General features: G+C 43.3%; 2 protein-coding genes across 5 annotated transcripts in view; one reads left to right on the forward strand and one right to left on the reverse strand.

Annotated features, from left to right (window-relative positions):
- Positions 1–10,954, reverse strand: part of LOC134572515 (G-protein coupled receptor 143-like) — a 28,311-nt gene extending 17,357 nt beyond the window's left edge. The window contains exon 1 of the mRNA XM_063431518.1: positions 10,714–10,954. Within this exon, the coding sequence (XP_063287588.1) occupies positions 10,714–10,939 (226 nt within the window). The 5' untranslated portion in view covers positions 10,940–10,954. The remainder of the gene's footprint in view (positions 1–10,713) is intronic.
- A 1,142-nt stretch (positions 10,955–12,096) lies between these two features.
- Positions 12,097–24,593, forward strand: part of MED12 (mediator complex subunit 12) — a 38,671-nt gene continuing 26,174 nt past the window's right edge. For all 4 annotated transcript variants that reach the window (XM_063432763.1, XM_063432764.1, XM_063432765.1 and 1 more), the window contains exon 1: positions 12,097–12,211. In XM_063432763.1, coding sequence (XP_063288833.1) covers positions 12,113–12,211 — 99 coding nt within the window. In that variant the 5' untranslated portion in view covers positions 12,097–12,112. The remainder of the gene's footprint in view (positions 12,212–24,593) is intronic.

The raw sequence follows: 24,593 nt of genomic DNA on the forward strand, positions 1-24,593 counted from the left end.
AGGTATTTAAATTCTACGTGTATACTAATGTAATCTTTTATGTAATTATATGTATCTCTCTCTCTCTCTCTATATATATATATATATATATATATATATATATATATATATATATATATATATATATATATATATATATATATATATATATATATATATATATATATATATTTATTTATTTGCGGTTATTTGTATTTTATATATAGATAGCTATATATAGAATGTCATTCTAAGTGTATTCTGTTTCCAATATATATATATATATTAATAACAAAATATAGTTAGAATGAAATTACATATGAATATATAAATTTATTTTAAATTTTGTTTCAATATTTTATTTATTTATTTAATTTTCATTTATTTATTATTGTAATTATACGTATATATATATATATATATATATATATATAATATATATGTAGATCTATTATATATATAGATAATATATATATATACATATTATATATGTAACGTCATTCTAAGTGTATTTTAATAATATATATATATATATATATATATATATACTTATATTAGTATTAAAATACATTACTATATTATATATATATAAAAAGGCATTTAATTTATTTTATAACATGTTAATTTTTTTTTACACTACCTACCAGCAGGGGGACTGTCTGATATTTCAGACAGTCCCCCTGCTGGCAGATCCACAGCCAGCTATAGGGGGCCATGTGATCGCTCTTTGAGAGCGATCACATGGCCCCCGGGGGCCTCATTTGCCGGAGGGGGGCTGCCTGGGCTCTCAGGCAGCCCCCCAGAAGAAGATCGCGGCGGAGGTGAGTACGCCGGACCTCCAGGGGCTGCAAGCCGTTACGGCGTTCTATGCCGCCGCAACGGCTTTAAAGCCCTTTAAAGCCGCGACGGCATAGAACGTCGTAACGGCGTTAAGGGGTTAAAGAATAAAAAGGGGCACAGTTTGTTTGTAAACTTTTATTAAGTGGAAATTTAAAGGGATACTTCAAGCACCATGACCACTTTACGGATTTGAAGTGGTCTTTGTACATAGAGTCTGTATGATGAGCGCTTTGCTATGTAGCACTGCACATACCGAGTTTAAACCATTTAGAAACATAAAATGTGACGGCAGATAAGTACCATTTGGCCCATCTAGTCTGCCCAATTTTCTAAATACTTTCATTAGTCCCTGGCCTTACCTTATAGCTAGGATAGCCTTATGCCTATCCCACTCATGCTTAAACTCCCTCACTGTGTTAACCTCTACCACTACAGATGGAAGGCTATTCCATGCATCCACTACCCTCTCAGTAAAGTAATACTTCCTTATATTAATTTTTAAACCTTTACCCCTCTAATTTAAGACTGCCTTCTTGTTGTGGTTGTTTTCCTTCTTTTAAATATAGTCTCCTCCTTTACTGTGTTGATTCCCTTTATGTATTTAAATGTTTCTATCATATCCCCCCTATCTCGTCTTTCCTCCAAGCTATACATGTTAAGATCCTTTAACCTTTCCTGGTAAGTTTTATCCTGCAATCCATGAACCAGTTTAGTAGCCCTTCTCTGAACTCTCTCCGAAGTATCAATATCCTTCTGGAGATACGGTCTCCAGTACTGCGTACAATACTCCAAGTGAGGTCTCACCAGTGTTCTGTACAAAGCCATGAGCACTTCCCTCTTTCTACTGCGAATACCTCTCCCTATACCACCAAGCATTCTGCTGTCAAAAGTGTAATTCTACCCACAGCAACATCACGCCCCAACCTTTCCATGCTGCCCATGTCCTGCCCCCAGGACTAACATACACTCATCTCCTTTCCATTCCAATGAGGTAGAGTGATTTCTTCTGGGTAGGATCAGGGCTTTAGCTCCATTTGTTTTTTATCTGGGTGAGGGCCAGCACAGCAAGGGCTACTCCAACAAGAGTTACCTGATCCACCATGTTTTCAGGGACACATAGCATGGATACATATTGATAGGCAGCACATGAAAGGGTTGCCCTGTAGTATGTAGAATTCAGAAGGTGTATAAGATTAAATAATTAGGCAATGAAGAATCCTGCAGAATATGTATTATACATACTGCAGGGCAACTGTTTTTATAAATATGACAAAATTATACGTGTCCATGAAAACATGGTGAATCTGTTAACCCTAACTCTAACCAAAACCAGTGTTTTATAAATTCCTAGTTTTTTGGCTGGAGTAATCCTTTACCCTCTGAACTCTATTAAAAGGAACACTCCAATCACTATAGCTCGCTGTTGTGGTTATGGTGCCAGGAAGCCCCCCTTCTCATAAGTAGTCAAACCATTTTAAAATGTTTTGACTTTTTTTCCCCTGGGGTCTGATGGGTGCTGCTCCCCGCTTCCAACTACTAACGATGGAGTGGGCTTCGCTTCGCTTATTCGCTGAGAACGACCATGTGATGCTCTCAGTCAATGCACTAGACCAGAACCGCAGGGCTTAGCAAGGCTCTCTATTGTGAAAACAATTAAGCAGTTTGACTACTTGCAATAACGCAACATATGTAACATGCAGAGCGAGGGGGAAAATGTATTTACATTTTCAGATACAAGCCATTTTATCCACTGCTAAGTGGCCTCAATGCTTGAGTGTAAAGCATTCAGGCGGACCCGTCAAAAGCACTCACTGCTAACCTGAAATTAGAGCCTCTAATGCTAACCTGGCAGAGGGAATGAGAAAAATACTACTGTACAGATTCACATCTAAAAACACTTGAAATAACCCATTTCCTAGATTATCAGCCTCACAGTTGCTACAGAATATTGACTGTGCAGTCATACTAGCATTAAACCTAGCCTTTTTCAAATTACAATATTATTGTTATTTTATTATTTATATAGCGCCATCAGATTCCGTAGCGCTGTACAATGGGTGGACTAACAGACACGTAATTGTAACCAGACGAGTTGGACACACAGGAACAGAGGGGTTGGTGGCCCTGCTCAATGAGCTTACATTCTAGAGGGAGTGGGGTATAGTGAAACAAAGGGTATAAGTAGGGGAAATAAAATAGGTTGCTAGAAATGTATTCACTGGGAACTTAGTAGGTTAATTTTTACAGTTGCAGGAGAGGAGTGATGGGGGGGAGGGGGAAAGGAAAATCCGCTAACAGTTTAAATTATATGCTTTCTTGAAGAAGTGAGTTTTCAAATATTTTTTGACGGAGTGGAGACAGAGAGGCAGTCAGAGACACGAGTCAAGATGGGCGGAGAAAGACCAGGAGAGGACAAAAGTAGGTTTGCATGTCAACTGCATATAAATGATAATGGAAGCCAAAGGAGCTGATAAGTTTACCAAGGGAGGCAGTATAGATGGAGAACAGTAAGGGACCAAGGACAGAACTTTGGGGAAGGCCAACAGAGAGGGGTTGGGGAGAAGAGGCAGAGCCAGAGAAAGAAACACTGAAAAAGTGCTGGAAGAGGTAGGAGGAGCACCAGGAGAGAGCAGTATCTCGTAGACCAAGATTATGAAGAACGAGAATAAGCTGTTGATGATCAACAGTGTCAAAGGCAGCAGAAAGATCAAGGAGAATTAGGATAGAGTAATTTCCGCGAGAATTAGCAGCGAATAAATCGTTGGATACTTTGGTCACAACAGTTTCAACCGAGTGATTAGCGCGGAACCCAGACTGAAGTGGGTCAAGCAGAAAGTTGGATTCGAGGAAGTCTGTCAATCTTGCATACACAACTCTCTCAAGGATCTTGGAGGTAAACGGCAGTAGCAATATAGGGCGGTAATTGGATGGGGAGTTAGGGTTGAGCTTTTTCAGAATTGGCGTTATGGTTGCATGCTTGAAGGGTGAAGGAAATATGCCAGAGGAAAGAGAGAGAGATAAAAAAATTTAGTGAGAGGAAGAGCAAGAGCGGGAGCCAGATAGCGGATAAGAAATGAGGGAATAGGATCAAGGGAACAGGTGGACCGGAGCAGAGCAAAAACCACTTCCATTGTAGTAGGTGCGAATGAGCATAGAACAGCAGAGTGAGTGGGGTTGGGTGATTTATTGGAAGTGGAGGGAGAGAGGTTAGAGATCTTTTCCCTGATTGAAGAAATCTTCTCAGTGAAGTGAGTTGCAAAGTTTGAGGCGGACAGGGTGGTAGAAGGAGGGGGAGCAACAGGGCGAAGGAGAGCATTAAAAGTATGAAATAGGCATTTGGGTTGGCGGGGCAGTGTGCTTGTGAGGGTGTTGAAGTAATTTACTTTTGCAGAGGAAAGAGCCAGAGTGTAGGAGCGCAGCAAAAATTTATAGTGGAGGAAGTCAGGTGCAGAGTGAGACTTTCTCCAACCGCGTTCAGCAGTTCTAGAGCATTTTTGGAGCGTTTAAATGTAGGAGGTGCCATGATCTCTAGTTGAGAGGAGAGAGTGGAGTTGTAGAGTGAGGTTGCAGAGTTAGGGCAAGTGAGATTTGAGATGGGTAAAAGGAGAGTTTGGAGTTTAGTGGAGAAATGCTGGAGATCAAGGCAGTGTAGGTTTCTGCGAGATTGGAGAGTTGAGGGTGGTGAAATTTTGGTACGGGGTATGCCGATGTCAAAGGTCAGCAGATGGTGGTCAGATAGAGGAAATGGAACATTGGAGAGATTGGTGGGGGCGGAGCCTAGCAGCGCAACTGATTAGACGCCATTTTACATAGCTCTGAACAAAAAACACAGAATCCACCAAATATCTCCGGCATCACTGCACACCCGGCCGAACAAAGGGCAGATACCGCAGCAGCACATCACCCCGAATCTGCCGATGCCTTTTCTCCTCACCCCAGGGAAAAAAAAAGACAGAGCCGAGGCTCCAAGGCCTACCACGCCAGTAGACAGCCCTCCGCACTCGTAAGCCTCCCAGATTGAGACGAACCAGACCTTCTAACCTCGCTGGCAGGCACTATGGGCAGGAGAAATCAAAAGACACCCGCGACTACCACTGGAACGCAGCAGGACATATGCCAGATGCTGCAACACACAACCCCGACGACGGTACCGGCACCGCGAGAGGTCTCACTCTCCCGAGAGCCCTCGACCTCAGGAGCCGAGGGCGGGACCGCAAGCCGAAGTCCAACACCGGCACACAGAGAGACCCGATACCCACCCGATACAGAAGCCCCGGCAAAAAAAAGGGAACTCCAAGACATACTCATCGGCCTCCAAAACAATCTTAGGGTGATGTGGGAGGCAGACCTGGCAGCCCTCACAACAGAGGTACAGGCCGTTAAATGGCGCACACATACAACTGAGGGAAACGTGGCAGACCTACAAAAGGGACTGCAAGCACTCAGCGACAGGATGCAAAACCTGCAAGATACACAAGCTGAAACGAACAGGCAAATACATATATTGGGTGACAGGGGAAGGAGAAAAAACAAAGGTGCGAGGAATAGCAGAGACAATACCCCTAGGAGAATTGCCACACTTCGTGAGAAGGTTAGTGACATCCTTACTGCTAGCGAAAAAGGCCAAATTCCTTGCATTTGATGGGGCATACAGAATTACCAAGTCACCAAGGGCCCCCAAAACTGCACCACGTGACGTCATCCTTAGGTGTCAATCGATGTCTACCAAGCTAAGCCTACTAGCGTCGATCAAAGGGAAAACACCATATACCTTTGAGGAATGTAAAATCTCCTTCTTCCAGGACCTCAGCAGAGCCATGCAGCCCTTCGCGCAGACCCTACAAAAAGAAGGGGTGACCTACAGATGGGCAACACCACACACAATGTGGGTCACCAAAGAAGGGAAGCACTACAAGGTCACAGACCCCGCAGACGCCCCCGCGCTCCTGGCGATACTGAACTTACCTCTAGGTCACGCCTCCACCCACGAAATGCCAGGCACACAGCCTCAGATGAACTCTGACACCGATACACATTCATCTGTCCGCAGAGGAGATAGGAGACCGACGACCTGAAAACAGCAGACCCAAGCTGCAGAGACATATAAGAGACTATCACAGTTTTAAAATGTTTAACATGTTTGGTGATACTTTTCCGACTACCTTACCTACATACATATACACACCCACCGACACATGCTTTGCCGGGACACCCAAACAGCACACAACACGCACACACCGCTTAGCGACTCTCCCCCCCCCCCCCCCCCCCACCCCCACACAGGGCACAGAAGTGTCAGGAAAGAAGGAACAATAAGGGGACATGGGATCAGAACTCCAGAACTGGGCCAAAAGCCAGAGCCCACACTAGCGACTATCTCCCATAGATATCCCACTCATCAAAGGGGGAACCTACCCGGAAGATAATGTAGACACTAGGAAGACCCACAGACCCCCCACCAGATGAAGGAGATGCAATTGCAAAGCCAACTCTCCCCTTACCTAAACCCAAATGACCTCAATCTAGCAGCATCACTGGCACACAATCCCCGCAGCACTACACAAAGGGGGGGTCAACTACCCGTAATAGCGACCAGTTCATTACAACCCAACAGACCACCATACCCACAAAAATGTGCAATACACTAATCCAACATAACTACTAAGACATAATGTTACATGCGATGTTATCCACTGTATATAACCATGGTGTAAAAGTATATACAGATGTTACATGCAAATCTGCACCAAAAATAAAGAATTACAAAACAAAACAAAAATTGGAGAGATTGGTGAAGATAAGGTCAAAATAATATGGCGTTTATCAAACTAAAGCACCCCTTTTGCCCCCACCTGATATGCTGCGGGTGGGGACATACAGGGAGTGCAGAATTATTAGGCAAGTTGTATTTTTGAGGATTAATTTTATTATTGAACAACAACCATGTTCTCAATGAACCAAAAAAACTCATTAATATCAAAGCTGAATATTTTTGTTAGTAGTTTTTAGTTTTAGCTATTTTAGGGGGATATCTGTGTGTGCAGGTGACTATTACTGTGCATAATTATTAGGCAACTTAACAAAAAACAAATATATACCCATTTCAATTATTTATTTTTACCAGTGAAACCAATATAACATCTCAACATTCACAAATATACATTTCTGACATTCAAAAACAAAACAAAAACAAATCAGTGACCAATATAGCCACCTTTCTTTGCAAGGACACTCAAAAAGCCTGCCATCCATGGATTCTGTCAGTGTTTTGATCTGTTCACCATCAACATTGCGTGCAGAAGCAACCACAGCCTCCCAGACACTGTTCAGAGAGGTGTACTGTTTTCCCTCCTTGTAAATCTCACATTTGATGATGAACCACAGGTTCTCAATGGGGTTCAGATCAGGTGAACAAGGAGGCCATGTCATTAGATTTTCTTCTTTTATACCCTTTCTTGCCAGCCACGCTGTGGAGTACTTGGACGCGTGTGATGGAGCATTGTCCTGCATGAAAATCATGTTTTTCTTGAAGGATGCAGACTTCTTCCTGTACCACTGCTTGAAGAAGGTGTCTTCCAGAAACTGGCAGTAGGACTGGGAGTTGAGCTTGACTCCATCCTCAACCCGAAAAGGCCCCACAAGCTCATCTTTGATGATACCAGCCCAAACCAGTACTCCACCTCCACCTTGCTGGCATCTGAGTCGGACTGGAGCTCTCTGCCCTTTACCAATCCAGCCACGGGCCCATCCATCTGGCCCATCAAGACTCACTCTCATTTCATCAGTCCATAAAACCTTAGAAAAATCAGTCTTGAGATATTTCTTGGCCCAGTCTTGACGTTTCAGCTTGTGTGTCTTGTTCAGTGGTGGTCGTCTTTCAGCCTTTCTTACCTTGGCCATGTCTCTGAGTATTGCACACCTTGTGCTTTTGGGCACTCCAGTGATGTTGCAGCTCTGAAATATGGCCAAACTGGTGGCAAGTGGCATCTTGGCAGCTGCATGCTTGACTTTTCTCAGTTCATGGGCAGTTATTTTGCGCCTTGGTTTTTCCACACGCTTCTTGCGACCCTGTTGACTATTTTGAATGAAACGCTTGATTGTTCGATGATCATGCTTCAGAAGCTTTGCAATTTTAAGAGTGCTGCATCCCTCTGCAAGATATCTCACTATTTTTGACTTTTCTGAGCCTGTCAAGTCCTTCTTTTGACCCATTTTGCCAAAGGAAAGGAAGTTGCCTAATAATTATGCACACCTGATATAAGGTGTTGATGTCATTAGACCACACCCCTTCTCATTACAGAGATGCACATCACCTAATATGCTTAATTGGCAGTAGGCTTTCGAGCCTATACAGCTTGGAGTAAGACAACATGCATAAAGGTGATGTGGTCAAAATACTCATTTGCCTAATAATTCTGCACTCCCTGTATATATTAAACAGTGAGCAGCCAGTGACTGCTCACTGTTAACATACCAGCATTGCTGGGGTTAAAAGAACAATTCGCTACCAGCAAATTAGAAGGAGGAACCTAGATTGGTCCACTTGTTAATAATGGTGGATTGACATGTCACGGTCCATCTGTAAACTGTGTATGGGAATGGTAGGCAACCTTTGTTCTACATTTCTCCTGGCGCCGCTTCGCCAGCATTATGGCTGCAAGAGCATTCTGGGAGATGTAGTCCACAACATCTGGAGTGCCAAAGATTAGCTACCCATGTGCTATAATAATAAATCTGGATTCATGTCAGTGTCTGCCAGGATCCCACCTAGGGCGGCAGGAATGGACATGCCTGTGTACCCTTGACCCCCACCCGAGGGCAGGGCGTGGGGACTGTAATATAGCTAGGCAAGGGACATCTCACTACTTCAGACATCAAAAATCTTTCAAGCAATCAGGGTCAGACTTCAATCATCCAGCAGTGCTTGGCCAGACTGAGAAGCATTTAAAACTCTGGCTTGTTTTGTTTTGTAACAAAAATTCTGAAATTGTTAAATATTAGGAACAGTGTCCAGTCTTTTCATCTGAATAATCCCATACAGCAGGGGTTCCCAACCCAGTCCTCAAGTACCCCGTACCAGTCCAGGGTTAAGGTTTACCCTGTTGTGTCTAAAGTGTTTTTTTTTTAAATTTTCTTAATCCAAAAGCACCTCAGACACAACAAGGTAATCCCAAAACCCTGGGCTGTTAGGGGGTACTTGAGGACTGGGTTGAGAACCACTGCCATACAGAATGAGATGGTTTTGCGTGAATAAGTCTGTATTTTCCTTATGAATGAACAAAAAGATTGGATGCAAGGATGTCTTTAAAATTGTAATGTCTATAGCAAGCTTCCCCAAACTGTGGCCCTCCAGATGTTGCTGAACTACAACTCTCATGATTCTCAGCCTATCTAGTTCATTCATGGAATCATGGGAGTTGTAGTTAAGCAACATCTGGAGGGCCTGAAGCCTGGTCTAGAGTTCCTTGCGACCTCCCAAAGTAAGGCACACATACCTCTTAAAGCAAATTTGGTTGGACAACAACAACTACTGTACTGGTAGAGATAACAAACAAGTTGCAGTTATGACATTTGCACACAGACTGAAGGAGGTCAAAAGATTTTAACTTTCAGATTATAATCCTTTCAACCCCCACAAGCATTAAAGGTTCCTTGAAATCTCTTGATTGGGGCAAGCTTGTAGAACACTGACTTTATGTTGCAATTATAACTCTAATTATAGGGTTCTGCAGACAAGTGATCCACTCCCAGCACTCTGAGCAGGTCATTGCTGGCCAAGGTTGGATGGATTTACAGTGGATAAAGCAGAAGTGTCATTTTTGCATTATCAATGTGGCTGTAAAGGGGACAGGCCATTGGTGTTAGGTTTATCAAATCACTCCATGATGGCTTGACAGAGAAAGAAAGGACTGTGCCAATAGACGTCTAACACCATAACCACTGCAAGGAGCTGTAGTGGTTATAGTGCTGATTTTTAAATGTCATAAAAATGCAATATAACATGAGCATATCCTCCACAACATTGAACCATGAAACAATCCTAAATATTACTGCCTAAGCCCTAAACAAACAAAATTCTCAATTAGGCAAACATGTGAAAATACTCTAATATAGTGCCGTCACCATGAATCCACTATAAACTGGTTTCTGATTATTCATCAGTCGGCAATTTCACACACAGAACTGCTAATTACGTATTTCTTTAATCAGCACACAGCCAGATACCTGTGAAATGGAAGTGATACTCCCCAGCAGATGTGGGGGACGGTTTCTGTGAATATGTAGAATTCAAATGGAGCAGGAAGGAAATAAATTAAGAACAGCTCCCAAAGGAACTGCTTCTAATGATGTAACTCCCTGTGATTTAACAAATTACACACTAATTCTACCCCACAACCTGGAGTTTATTCAGAAAACCTGGATCTGTGGAAAGTTCACAAAGGGAATAGAACGCAGAAATTCAATTTTGGGTTATTTTCTCCCTATTTTGGCAATTTATGCTAACATTTGCAATTCTCTCATCCAATAATAACTCCCCATTTAAACGCACCAGTAAAATAGGGGGGGGGGGGGATCTGACAACCCCATTACAAGTACTGCCTTTATAATAGATCATTGATTTCAATGTTAAAGGCTATAAATTATGCACATTACGGGGTAGCCTTCTTCTTGTGTTACCATGGACACCAATTAATGATCTGCTTAAAATACAAATAAAATGGACCATAGCTGCCTGAAGCCCTGAATAAACATTCATCTGTGGAAGTTCCAAAAGCATATTTGTAAAAGTCAAAGTAACAGTTATTCTGCAACATTCTATGGAAGGAATTACAAAGTATCACAGTCTAGCTGTAACAGTTTCCAAGCAGTGATCACCCCTTCCTCCTCCCCCACCTGCAGTTCCCAGGAAGCTAGGCAGGCGCACTTTGCCACCTATCCTCACAGCTCGGCTCTTTTTCTGGCCATGGCTAAAGCAGTAGCAGAGCCCCATGCCCCCAATACTGAGCACCCCGCTGCAGGCACACAGTACATGGTAAACCCGGGGGCTGAATCCCAGCACCAGCTCTGTCCCAGGGTCTGCAGACGGGCAGCACATGCGAGGCAGGCGCACTGACGCCATGTATCAAAGACTGCGTCAGACGCTATCTGAATTCTGGGCAAAGGTGGAGGGGGGTTGAGGGGGCCCCATGTAATTTTGGAGCAGCTGCTGCTTCCGCTGTCCTGCTAATTGCTATCACAGTGATGGCTGTAGTATAGTACAATCTCAGACACTGCTGGACTCCAGCTATCCAGCACTATAGTTCTTATTGTTGGCATTTATTTATATAGTTTATAGTTCAGTCAAATGGTAGATCACCAGCTGTTGAAGGACTACCAGTCCCATGAAGCTTTGCCAGCCCCAAGGTTGGCAAAGCATAGTGACAGGTGATAGTCCTGATTCACACAGTAAACTGTACAAAAGCCATAAAAATCCAGGATCCAGAAGTACTGTAATAAATTCTCCTCTTCTGTGTGTTCATTGTTCGTGTTACCAGGCTATTAAAGGGATTGTCCGTTAATTATATGTGAGTTTTCTTCAACTTCAATGTATCTAATGTTATTGATATTACTGATAACACCAATAAAAATAAATAAATAATAAAAAAATAAAACTGTGTAAATGTCAATTATAAATACTAATTTACTGGGGTTTTAGATCAAACCAAGGGTGACACAAGGTGGGAGAAGAAATAAATTGATCAGAATTCTGATTGATCACTAATGGGATTTCATTCCTCTGCCCCTTCACCCCAACCATTTAGTAACCAGATCATTATTTAGGGTTTTATACATTTGCCAGCAGGTCTCCCAGCCAGCCAGGGCTTCACTGCCTTCTTGTTATGGACTACACTTCCTATGACGCCCAGCCAACCTTTCTACCAGCAGTTGGCCACTGTTGCACTAGCGCAATGACAGGACTAATCATGGCTGCCGCGGCATCAGTGCCCTTCCTTGCAGTGACGTCATCAAAACGCGCCTTGGTCTGTGGTTGTGTTTTCAGCGAATATTCGAAGCATGGGATTTATAACTTCCTCAAACGTAGGTGGCCGCGATGTGTACCCACCTGGTCCTGCGGTAAGTGGGCCGTGTGCTCAGAGACTGCGGTTTAACGGGTGTTCTGGGGCTGGAGGCTCCAACAAAATGGCTACCATGACGGAGACAGGGAGAGCAGCAGCCGTGTGGTGGGTGCTTAGAACTCGGTGTTGTCTCCTTCCTACGTCATGTCGTGCGCGCACCCAGCTCGGGGAGGAAGATGGCGGCCTTTGGGATTCTCAGTTACGAACACCGGCCGCTGAAGAGACCCCGACTGGGACCCCCTGACGTCTACCCGCAGGACGCAAAGCAGAAAGAGGTAACCATGGGGGAGAGGAGAGAAAAATGGGGGTCAGAGGGGAGGAGGGGGCATCATGGGTAAATGGACAGGGTCTAACATGTAAATACACAGGGAGGACTGGGACACTGAGGGGCATCATGGGTAAATGGACAGGATCTAACATGTAAATACACAGAGTGGACTGGGACAGTGAGGGGCATTATGGGTAAATGGACAGGGTCTAACATGTAAGTACACATGGAGGACTGGGGCATTATGGGTAAATGGACAGGGTCTAACATGTAAATACACAGGGAGGACTGGGACACCGAGGGGCATCATGGGTAAATGGACAGGGTCTAACATGTAAATACACAGGGAGGACTGGGACACTGAGGGGCATCATGGGTAAATGGATAGGGTCTAACATGTAAATACACAGGGAGGACTGGGACACTGAGGGGCATCATGGGTAAATGGACAGGGTCTAACATGTAAATACACAGGGAGGACTGGGACACTGAGGGGCATTATGGGTAAATGGACAGGGTCTAACATGTAAATACACAGGGAGGACTGGGACACTGAGGGGCGTTATGGGTAAATGGACAGGATCTAACATGTAAATACACAGGGAGGACTGGGACACTGAGGGGCATCATGGGTAAATGGACAGGGTCTAACATGTAAATACACAGGGAGGACTGGGACACTGAGGGGCATTATGGGTAAATGGACAGGGTCTAACATGTAAATACACAGGGAGGACTGGGACACTGAGGGGCATCATGGGTAAATGGACAGGGTCTAACATGTAAATACACAGGGATGACTGGGGCATTATGGGTAAATGGACAGGGTCTAACATGGAAATACACAGAGAGGACTGGGACAGTGAGGAGCATTATGGGTAAATGGACAGGGTCTAACATGTAAATACATAGGAAGGACTGGGACACTGAGAGGCATTATGGGTAAATGGACAGGGTCTAACATGTAAATACACAGGGAGGACTGGGACACTGAGGGGCATTATGGGTAAATGGACAGGATCTAACATGTAAATACACAGAGAGGACTGGGACACTGAGGGGCATCATGGGTAAATGGACAGGGTCTAACATGTAAATACACAGGGAGGACGGGGACAGTGAGGGGCATTATGGGTAAATGGACAGGGTCTAACATGTAAATACACAGGGAGGACTAGGACACTGAGGGGCATCATGGGTAAATGGACAGGGTCTAACATGGAAATACACAGGGAGGACTGGGACACTGAGGGGCATCATGGGTAAATGGACAGGGTCTAACATGTAAATACACAGGGAGGACGGGGGCATTATGGGTAAATGGACAGGGTCTAACATGTAAATACACAGGGAGGACTGGGACACTGAGGGGCATCATGGGTAAATGGACAGGGTCTAACATGTAAATACACAGGGAGGACGGGGGCATTATGGGTAAATGGACAGGGTCTAACATGTAAATACACAGGGAGGACTAGGACACTGAGGGGCATCATGGGTAAATGGACAGGGTCTAACATGGAAATACACAGGGAGGACTGGGACACTGAGGGGCATCATGGGTAAATGGACAGGGTCTAACATGTAAATACACAGGGAGGACGGGGGCATTATGGGTAAATGGACAGGGTCTAACATGTAAATACACAGGGAGGACTGGGACACTGAGGGGCATCATGGGTAAATGGACAGGGTCTAACATGTAAATACACAGGGAGGACGGGGGCATTATGGGTAAATGGACAGGGTCTAACATGTAAATACACAGGGAGGACTAGGACACTGAGGGGCATCATGGGTAAATGGACAGGGTCTAACATGGAAATACACAGGGAGGACTGGGACACTGAGGGGCATCATGGGTAAATGGACAGGGTCTAACATGTAAATACACAGGGAGGACGGGGGCATTATGGGTAAATGGACAGGGTCTAACATGTAAATACACAGGGAGGACTGGGACACTGAGGGGCATCATGGGTAAATGGACAGGGTCTAACATGTAACTACACAGGGAGGACGGGGGCATTATGGGTAAATGGACAGGGTCTAACATGTAAATACACAGGGAGGACTGGGACACTGAGGGGCATCATGGGTAAATGGACAGGGTCTAACATGTAAATACACAGGGAGGACTGGGACACTGAGGGGCATCATGGGTAAATGGACAGGGTCTAACATGTAAATACACAGGGAGGACTGGGACACTGAGGGGCATCATGGGTAAATGGACAGGGTCTAACATGTAAATACACAGGGAGGACTGGGACACTGAGGGGCATTATGGGTAAATGGACAGGGTCTAACATGGAAATACACAGGAAGAACTGGGACACTGAGGGGTATTATGGGTAAATGTACAGGGTCTAACATGGAAATACACAGGGAGGACTGGGACACTGAGGGGCATCATGGGTAAATGTACAAGGTCTAACCTGGAAATACACAGGGAGGACTGGGACACTGAGGGGCATCATGGGTAAATGGACAGGGTCTAACATGGAAATACACAGGGAGGACTGTGACACTGAGGGGCATTATGTGTAAATGGACAGGGTGTAATATGTAAATACACAGGGAGGACTGGGACACTGAGGGGCATCATGGGTAAATGGATAGGGTCTAACATGTAAATACACAGGGAGGACTGGGACACTGAGGGGCATCATGGGTAAATGGACAGGGTCTAACATGTAAATACACAGGGAGGACTGGGACACTGAGGGGTATTATGGGTAAATGTACAGGGTCTAACATGGAAATACACAGGGAGGACTGGGACACTGAGGGGCATCATGGGTAAATGTACAAGGTCTAACCTGGAAATACACAGGGAGGACTGGGACACTGAGGGGCATCATGGGTAAATGGACAGGGTCTAACATGGAAATACACAGGGAGGACTGTGACACTGAGGGGCATTATGTGTAAATGGACAGGGTCTAACATGGAAATACACAGGGAGGACTGGGACACTGAGGGGCATTATGTGTAAATGGACAGGGTGTAATATGTAAATACACAGGGAGGACTGGGATACTGAGGGGCATTATGGGTAAATGTACAGGTCCTAACAAGTAGATGAACCGGAAAGGCAATGCTTTATCTGGACTGGGACTCTTAGGGGGATCATGGAAAGGGGGAAAAAGACCAAACCATGGCTGTAAATTAACATAGGGAAAGGGTGACTGGGATATAGAATACATGGAGGGTAAATAATTGCTGAAATCCCTGACAGGGGCAGACAGTTAAAGGGATACTATAGTCACCTGAACAACTACAGCTTAATGTATTTGTTCAGGTGAGATCTATAGCTCCCTGCAGGCGATCTAATGTAAACACTGTATTTTCAGAGAAAATACAGTGTTTACATTGATTGATAGGAATACCTTCAGTGGCCATCACTCAGACGGCCACTAGAGGGACTTCCTATCATGTAGGGCCCTAAATACGTCTGACGTGTGCAGGAGAGAGAAGGCACTGTGTGCGCGTGCCTTCTCTCTCCAGCCTGTCAGAGAGGAGAGGTGGCGGGCAAAGACCGCGAGCTGAGCTGTCAGCTTAGCTCGCGGCCGCGCGCATGCGCGGTAGTGCGCTCAGGACTTCAGAGGGCGGCATGAATGTGTGAAGTATGTGCGCATGGTGGGCGAAGCCGTGCATGCGCACAAGGGAGCAATGACGCTTCCAAATGGAAGCGTCTGATTACTCCCTGCTCGCGCCCGCCTATTTAGTCATTTTGACGAAATAGGGGGCGCGGCTTCACGAGGCTCCCGGCGCTGGAACCAGGTGAATAAAAGGCTCTGCCTGGAGAGTCCCTTTAATTTAATGTTACTCTATAATATTTTCAAATTGCCATTGTAGAATGCAAAGGTTATTTATTTAACCCCTTAAGGACACGTGACATGTCATGATTCCCTTTTATTCCAGAAGTTTGGTCCTTAAGGCTTAAGCTTAATTTATTGGTGGGATTATACCTATCTTATAATGCAAAATTGCCATAAAGGAGCCTGGTTGGTAGGATGAGGTCCACCAACTGAGGGGGTCAAATTTTGACAGAGAAGGTGTTAAATATCCGAGGTGCAGGTCTGACAGTGGGAACTTTTGTTGTGGGTCTCTGACAGGTAAAGGGGTTGTGTCTCTTATAGGGTAGGAGATCTATTCATCAGGATGCGCTTCTATCAAGAAAGGGGCTAAAGGGCAATTCAACCACTTTACCAAAAAATTGGGAATCTGCTAACCTTATATTGAAATAAAATACAACAAATACAAAATTGGGAATCGGCTAACCTTATATTGAAATAAAATACAACATAGTGTAATACAATAATGTAAATTAGTATGCACTTGATGAAATAAAACTCATAAGATTGTGGTAAATAAACATCTTCACATGGTGCCTCCCCCAATTCAGTCTCTGGCAGGAAGGAGTTAACACATTGGATCAGACTCTCTGGGAGGGAAGGGGTTAAATGTTAGAGGATATGTGTGTCTGTCAGGGAATGAGTGAGCAGCTAAGTGGCTTGTCTCTGACATGAAAGGGGATATATGTTGGCCCAGTCTCTGCCAGACTGGAGGCTAAATGTGAATGGGTCTGTCAGGCTGGTAGTGACTTACAGTTAAATGTGTAGTGGTCCTTTCCTGTCAACAAGGGGGTTAAATGTCGGCTTGCAATGGAAAGTTGATCCATTTTAAATGTGAATTGGGGCGTTTGGTTCTACCACTGTCTGTGGTCCTTGATTAATAGGTGGCACAGACTCACGCATTGTACGACATCTGAGAACGTATAGAGTTAATACTGTGCAAATTCATTTGGGGACGCAGGCTGTGGTAAGTGCAGGCCATTTTGTATTGTAGTGTAGACACGGACTGAATCACATTTTCTGTCCCATACAATGCAATAATAGGCAAGTGGAAAAGCGTAGGACGTGGATAGGCTGGTTTTGAGTATTCCGTTCATTGGATTATTACTCTTTTTATGGTTTTAAGCCAAACGAGGTAGGACATTTGGTATTGGCAGGTCTGGGGTTTACATACCGCTTACCAACAACCAATGTTAAAAAGCTATCTGCAATTCACAGAATAGCAACACAACAAAAAACCTCACAAAAATGTGGTTATTATCTATCACCATCCACACAGTAGCAAAATGTTTATTATTTCCATAAATTAAACGTGCTACTTACCTAACCAGTTTGTTGTTTAAATAAACATGGAAATACCTTTTGCTATTTTTGACTGACATCAATTTTACAAAATGTTTTTTAAATCTTAGTAAATAGATTGGTGGCTGAACATTCTGGGGTTAGTGGTAATATAGAATGAACGATAAGTAGGGAGAATAGCACACATTGCTAACTGGAATGTGACAGAGGTTTTTTTTTTTCCCCCCACTTCTGAATACTGTTCAAGAACAGTAACTGGGGATGGTGAGACTTGAGTCTGAATTTAAAACAGTCTTGCTGTATCCTGGATGAATGAGAGGAATAGTACATTTGTATTTATAAATTGTCCGTCTATGCTGCGGAACTGCACTGTGGATATGCAAACCATACTTAAATAAATGCAAACAAGATGTGATAAAGGCCCTGTTTGCTGGAATGGACAACCCATATGAAGGAATTGTTGTGGTGTTCAGGGAGGGCAGGGCACGCTGTAGATGTCGGGTTTATTTGTATGTCTTCGCGGTTGGCATGATATTTTTTCTACGGGGAGTTGACTAATTATACATTCTAACTGCCCAAATATATGTGATTTGATTGTTCTGTGCACAGTCTTCATTCTGCTCAGAGCAGGGGTTTCAGTGGCCAGCGGTTGGTTTATGTTTGCCAGTTACTAAAGCTGGTAGCCACATCTCAACTACCAGAAACCGGTACTGTGTACTCTGACGCAACTCTGTTATTGGACACTGCGGGCTATAAGAGAGGAGCAGAAAGGGTGCTGAATGCACATTCTGTAACTAGCAAGAAGTATGTTTTGTTAGAACAGAAGAAGAAGGTGTTAAATGCAGACTACTACAATGATCATTCATTTTTTCTTTCTTTCTTAAAACTGTGCAAAATTGAGCATACAGCAAATGTAGGTAATTACTTAAGCCAAAAGCTATAGAATCCATTAATGTTTAGTTTGTGTCTGGAGTGTCCCTTTAAGTGTGAATAAAATATTAAAGGGACACTTCACGCACCATAGCCCCTACAGTCTACTATAGTGATTATGCTGTCCGGCACTGTAGCCGTGGACACATGGCAGGAAGCAGCTTGGTCATCAAACCGCTGTAAAACAGTTTGAAATTACTTTGGGTGTGCGCCAGGGAACTCCTAGAACCATAACTACTCCAGCACTCTTTAGTGGTCACTGTGTTTGGGGAAAAAAGCGCAAATATATATATTTTTTTCAGCCATTTAGATTCTAGTAAGTGGGATAGCTGTTGCATCATGGCATATTGTTCAGATCTCCCCCAAACCGTTTTGCTTGCTATTTTGAGTTTTTGATCCTTTTTAATCACCGTTTCCCAAAATGTTATAGTTGTATTTCCACACAATTTTAACCATTGATTTCCTAATATTACAATCTTCTTTAAATTCCCTAACAATGGTATTCAGCATTTATCACGTAAAAGCGCTTTTGTTATAGCTATGAACTCTTATCAATTAGACCTTGCCTTTACATAGGAAATCTAAATAAAGGTTTTGAACAGGGACTTTATCGAGATGATATACCATATTTTATTAGTCACTACTTGCCAATAATTTCCACTGATAGAAACATTCCAAGATCTAACTAGGTGGCGGTGTACCTACAGCTGTGGAATGAGGCTAGAACATTCTGTTTTTCCATCATGGAAATATTCCCTTTACATGGTTCAAAATATTGTCAGTTTACATCTGAATTCTAATAGGGGAATTGGAGGGTTCCTTTTACTGCAATAGAAAAGTGATATATATATAATGTCGCAAAGTATATGTTAGGCAAAATCTCCTAATGTTTAAACAGGCACAAAGTACCAGAACCACTGCAGCTTAAAGGGACACTCACTACACTCACTACACTTAAAGGGACACTCACTACACATAATACACTTACAGTATTTTACCAGCAGTGACTGTTTCTCTGATGATAATTGTGAACTCCAGGTGTCATTTAATGACTGGGGCTCCTCTCTTTCATTGGGTCCAGTATTTGCAGCTCCAGACTGACCGATGCCTTGTTAACTGCGCTTCAAACAGGCATTTAACCTCTTAAGGACACATGACATTATTATTATTATTATTGCCATTTATATAGCGCCAACAGATTCCGTAGCGCTTTACAATATTTTGAGAGGGGGGATGTAACAATAAATAAGACAATTACAAGAAAACTTACAGGAACAATAGGTTGAAGAGAACCCTGCTCAAATGAGCTTACAGTCTATAGGAGGTGGGGTATTAGAAACATTAGGATAGGAAATATCAGGTAGGAGTGAAGCAGAGCTGGAGAAGAGAGCAAAGCACTATCCCATAGGAGAGAGCAAGAGACAGGTATGTAAGGGAAAGATTACTCTGGGAGGCCATACGCTTTCCTGAAGAGATGGGTTTTAAGGCCCTTCTTAAATGATTGAAGACTAGGGGAGAGTCTGATGGCAGTAGGCAAGTTATTCCAAAGGAGAGGAGCCGCCCGTGAGAGGTCCTGCGAGCAGCGGTCAGGAGGTGGTCGCGGGCAGAGCGGAGGGTACGAGGAGGGGCATACCTCTGGATCAGTGAAGAGATATAAGAGGGGCTGGAATTGTTCAGTGCTTTAAATGTATGGGTTAGCACATTGAATTGACTCCGATAGGATACAGGGAGCCAATGTAAGGACTGGCAGAGGGGCGAGGTGTGAGAGGACCGACTGGATAGGAAAATCAGTCTAGCTGCAGCATTCATTACAGACTGTAGCGGGGCAGTACGGCTTTTGGGGAGACCAATCAGGAGAGAGTTACAGTAATCCATGCGGGAAATTACTAGAGCATGGACAAACTCCTTGGTAGCATCTTGCGTAAGAAAGGGGCGGATGCGGGCTATGTTTTTGAGTTGGAACCTACAGGACTTGGCAACAAACTGAATGTGAGACTCAAAGGTGAGACCAGAGTCAAGTATGACGCCAAGACAGCGCGCTTGTAGGGATGGACTTATGTGGATATCACTGACTTGAAGGGAGAGTGAGAGAGGAGGATCAGTATTAGGAGGAGGAAAGACAAGGAGTTCAGTTTTAGAGAGGTTAAGTTTGAGAAAGCGTGACGACATCCAGTCAGAGATGGAAGAGAGGCATGTGTGACATGTCATGATTCCCTTTTATTCCAAAAGTTTGGTCTTTAAGGGGTTAAATATATATTTAACTCCCCACTGCTACAATGCAGTGTGAGCAGGGCTAAATCCCTGCTAACACCTAGGAGTCGAAGGTATCAATTGATACCTGGGGCTCCCCTGTGTCAGCTGGGGCTATTTTTAGTGACTCCAGACTTTTTTTTTTTTTTTTTTTTTTTTTTATAAATTCTTTATTTATGAAGAGTTCGGATTTTTTTTTGGGGGGGGTAGGGGTACAGAAGAGAAAAAGGAGGGGGTTGACAATAACGGTTTGTTTCATACATTATTTGCAGTGGTTGCTCTTGTTGTTCAAAATACAATACAACTGTTTATAGAGTTAGTTTTTGGGCGGTGACTCCAGACTTTTTGATAAGCTGCATTCAGCATGGCATGCAGCCTCTTCTTTAGGCATGTAAATGTCTATAGCTAAGGTTACCATATCCACCATGTCTTCAGCGACACGTAATTTTGTCATATTTTGAAAATGCATGAAGAGGGCTGACCTGCAGTATGTATAATGCATATTCTGCAGGATTCTTCATTGTATAATTACCTGATCTGATACACCTCTTTTGAATTCTACATACTACAGGGCAACCCTTTCGATGTGCTGCACATCAATATGTATACGTGATCTGTGTCCCTGGAAACCCTAACTATAGGCTAGATCTTGGTGTGTGGATGTTTAAACCCTGCTCATTATTATTATTATTATTAATTTATTATTTATATAGCGCCAACAAATTCCGTAGCGCTGTACAATGGGTAGACTAACAGACACATAATTGAGATCAGACCACTGGACGTACAGGAACAGAGGGGGTTGAGGGCCCTGCTCAATGAGCTTACATGCTAGAGGGGTATAGTGACACAAAGGGTTAAAGTAGGGGAATTAAATAGTTTGTTAGAGAAGGGTTTATTGAGTGCTTGGTAGGTCATTTTTGACAGTTGCAGGAGAGGAGTCATGGGGGTGGGGGATGAGAAGCCTGCTGACAGTTTAATTGATACGCTTTAATGAAGAAGTGAGTTTTCAAAGATTTTTTGAAGGAGTGGAGGCTGGGTGAAAGTCTGATTGAGGAGGGAAGGGAGTTCCACAGAATAGGTGCAGCCCTAGGGAGTCGTTGGTATCATTAGATACCTGGGGTCCCTATTAACAGCTGAGGCCTTTTTTTTTTTTTCGTGACCCCAAACTGTCAAGCTCCATGCTGATCTCCAAGTGAGTTTGGCATATAGCTCTTTCAATGAGGATTTGTAGCAAAGTAATTTGAGCAGGGTTAAATACCTGCTTACCTAAGGAAGACCTCCCCTCTGTCAGCTGGGGCCATTTTAATGAGCTGCATTCAGTGATGATGCCCCGCACTGAATACAGGTCTTTAAAGGGAAACTCCAGTGCCAGGAAAACAATAAGTTTTCCTGGCACTGGAGGGTCCCTCTCCCTCCCACCCACCAATCCCCAGTTACTGAAGGAGTGAAAACCCCTTAAGTCACTTACCTGAGGCAGCGGCGATGTCCCTCCTCCGCGCCGCTACTCCCTGTGATTCCGTCGGCCGGTGGGCGAGACTGATCCCACCCACCGGCCGGGGAGACCTAATGCGCATTAGCGGCAATGCCGCGCATGCGCATTAGCGCTCCCCATAGGAAAGAATTGAAAACGAATTTCAATGCTTTCCTATGGGGATTTGAGTGACGCTGGAGGTCCTCACACAGCGTGAGGACGTCCAGCGACGCTCTAGCAAGGATAATCCTTGATAGAAACCAGGAAGTGACCTCTAGTGGCTGTCTAGTAGACAGCCACTAGAGGTGGAGTTAACCCTGCAAGGTAATTATTGCAGTTTATAAAAAACTGCAATAATTACACTTGCAGGGTTAGGAGTAGTGGGAGTTGGAGTGGTCTGGGTGCCTGGAGTGTCCCTTTAACTAAATCTAGAACACCATGGTTGAGTGACGAAGCTCAGCCACAGTGATTCCTTCAGTGGATCTGGTGCTTGCGACACCCCCAGGGTCTCCTTCCTTCCCTAATATCAGTTTTCTTTTATTTAAAAACAAAAAAGAGAGAAATGTTTTTTGCTAGCTGCCCATCACCATCACAATGCATTGGACATGCTATTTTCAGGAAGACAAATATCTGCCTTTCATGCAGGGTTCGGATTAGGGCTTGCTAGAGAATTCCTCTTCTGACATCAGCAGGGAATCCTTTGAACATTATTGCTAGGGGTTGGGATTATTATGGTATGGGTTAAGATTGAGGTGAGGTTAGAATTATGTGTGGAATTAGGATTTGGTTTGGAATTAGGGTTTGTTTTATGTTTAAGGTTTTAGATTGGTTTTAAGATTACTTTGCAACCGATGTTGTATTTATGAGATGTTGCTCAGTACAGTAGGACACATAAGATTTAAAATTATCATAAAAAATACAATGTGTATGTAAAAATTGAAATAATAAAAATTGGAACCAGAACATTTGAAGAAAAGAAAAAACAGTGAAAAAAATTGCAACTCAATAAAGCTCAAAATATATCAAGTGAGAGTCCCCATGGTGACCACTTTTGCAAATGATATGCATTTGGTGATTATTTTAAATTATAATAAAATACTTGTCTTTTATGCAATTAAGTGTCATAATCAGCCTGTTGATCGTTTAATTTTATGAACAGAAGAGTACATAGTGAACGCACATTTGCATTCAGGCAGAAAAGGAAGTGTGTCATCTTCCACTGTTGTGTAAGACCGAAGGTGCAGACTTATAGCAATAATTTTATTTATTTAATTAAGTGCATTTAATAGTTTTTTTTTTTTTTTGCTGGCTATTGTAGTTGTAAGCAGCTGTGTGCAGGGACATAGAGATTAAGACCTCCCTGTGTCATACCTTTTGCAATAAGCATACATTTCTATGGTTCTTTGAGGATTCATTGTAACACTGGCTTACTGTAGTTATTATAATACATTGAGACTGTGTGTGCTGTCCTTCTGGTTGTTGATCAGTTTTCCAGTAATTTTGGCAAAAAAAAATAAAATTAAATGAATGAGCCGTTAATGCCAAAACTCCGCCCTTACCAGGGAATGTCAGTCTAACTTACTTAGAGTCCCTGTCTGCAAAAAAGCCCTATAGCTATTCAGTATGACTGGGCATACAGTGTACAAGAAATTTATAATTTTTCAGTGCCCTCCCTACAAAACAGTGCGTAATCTAGCTTATGTAACTGGCTATAAATCATTGCTTTATGTGCATGGCAGGGGTTTGTGGGAGTAGTAGTTTAATTGCCTTCTTTCTTTGGTTGTAAATGGGGTAGGATGTCACTTTACTAATACCCAGAAACACATCAGCCTTTGTTCTCTAAATAAATTACTTCTGCCAATGAGCTTTCGGCATAGATCTGCTGAGATTTGATTGTACCCATGATACATACAGACAGTGATTAAACCCATCACACGCATATACAGACAAAGATTACATTGTAGCTTGTATAGGATTAAGGACACATGAGCAACCTATATTTGGGATTAAGACCTATCTTGTTGGAATACATTGAGCAGCTGGAAATCGAAGACCTTCTTTGAAATCTCTGCACTTGCGACAATAAATAGCAAAATTAGGCTCTGTGCAACTCTTTGCTTCTGATTTGGTATAATTTCTTGTGGAATTCCATTTACTTTTCCATTAGCTCCGGTATGGTAATGCTGAGTGATTCAATCCTTGCTCTAGGGTAGTTAAGAGATGGATCGTAGGCATTGAGGGTCTGTTCCATTTACAGTATGTGTGGTTTTAGAAGAAAAAATGTCCACATGTTGCCTCATGTGTGACCGTCATCGGTATAATATGGGAAGTAGTCCAATATGGACTGTATGGCTATATCCGTATATGTACACACTCCCATTTGCCAGAACTTCTTGAGCTCAGGTATCATAGTGTTGAGCAGAACAATTCCTGCTCTGCTGTGTATATCTTCAGTAATAGTACAGACTGGGTGTCTTCAGGAGTATTGCAGGCAGCTATAGTGAATAGATCTTCTATAAAGAGATTAGGTACCACTAACTGCGTCCAGAGAAATATAATGTTCAAATTGACGT

The sequence above is a fragment of the Pelobates fuscus genome, chromosome 9, assembly GCF_036172605.1.
Source record: "Pelobates fuscus isolate aPelFus1 chromosome 9, aPelFus1.pri, whole genome shotgun sequence".
Taxonomy (NCBI): Eukaryota; Metazoa; Chordata; class Amphibia; order Anura; family Pelobatidae; genus Pelobates; species Pelobates fuscus.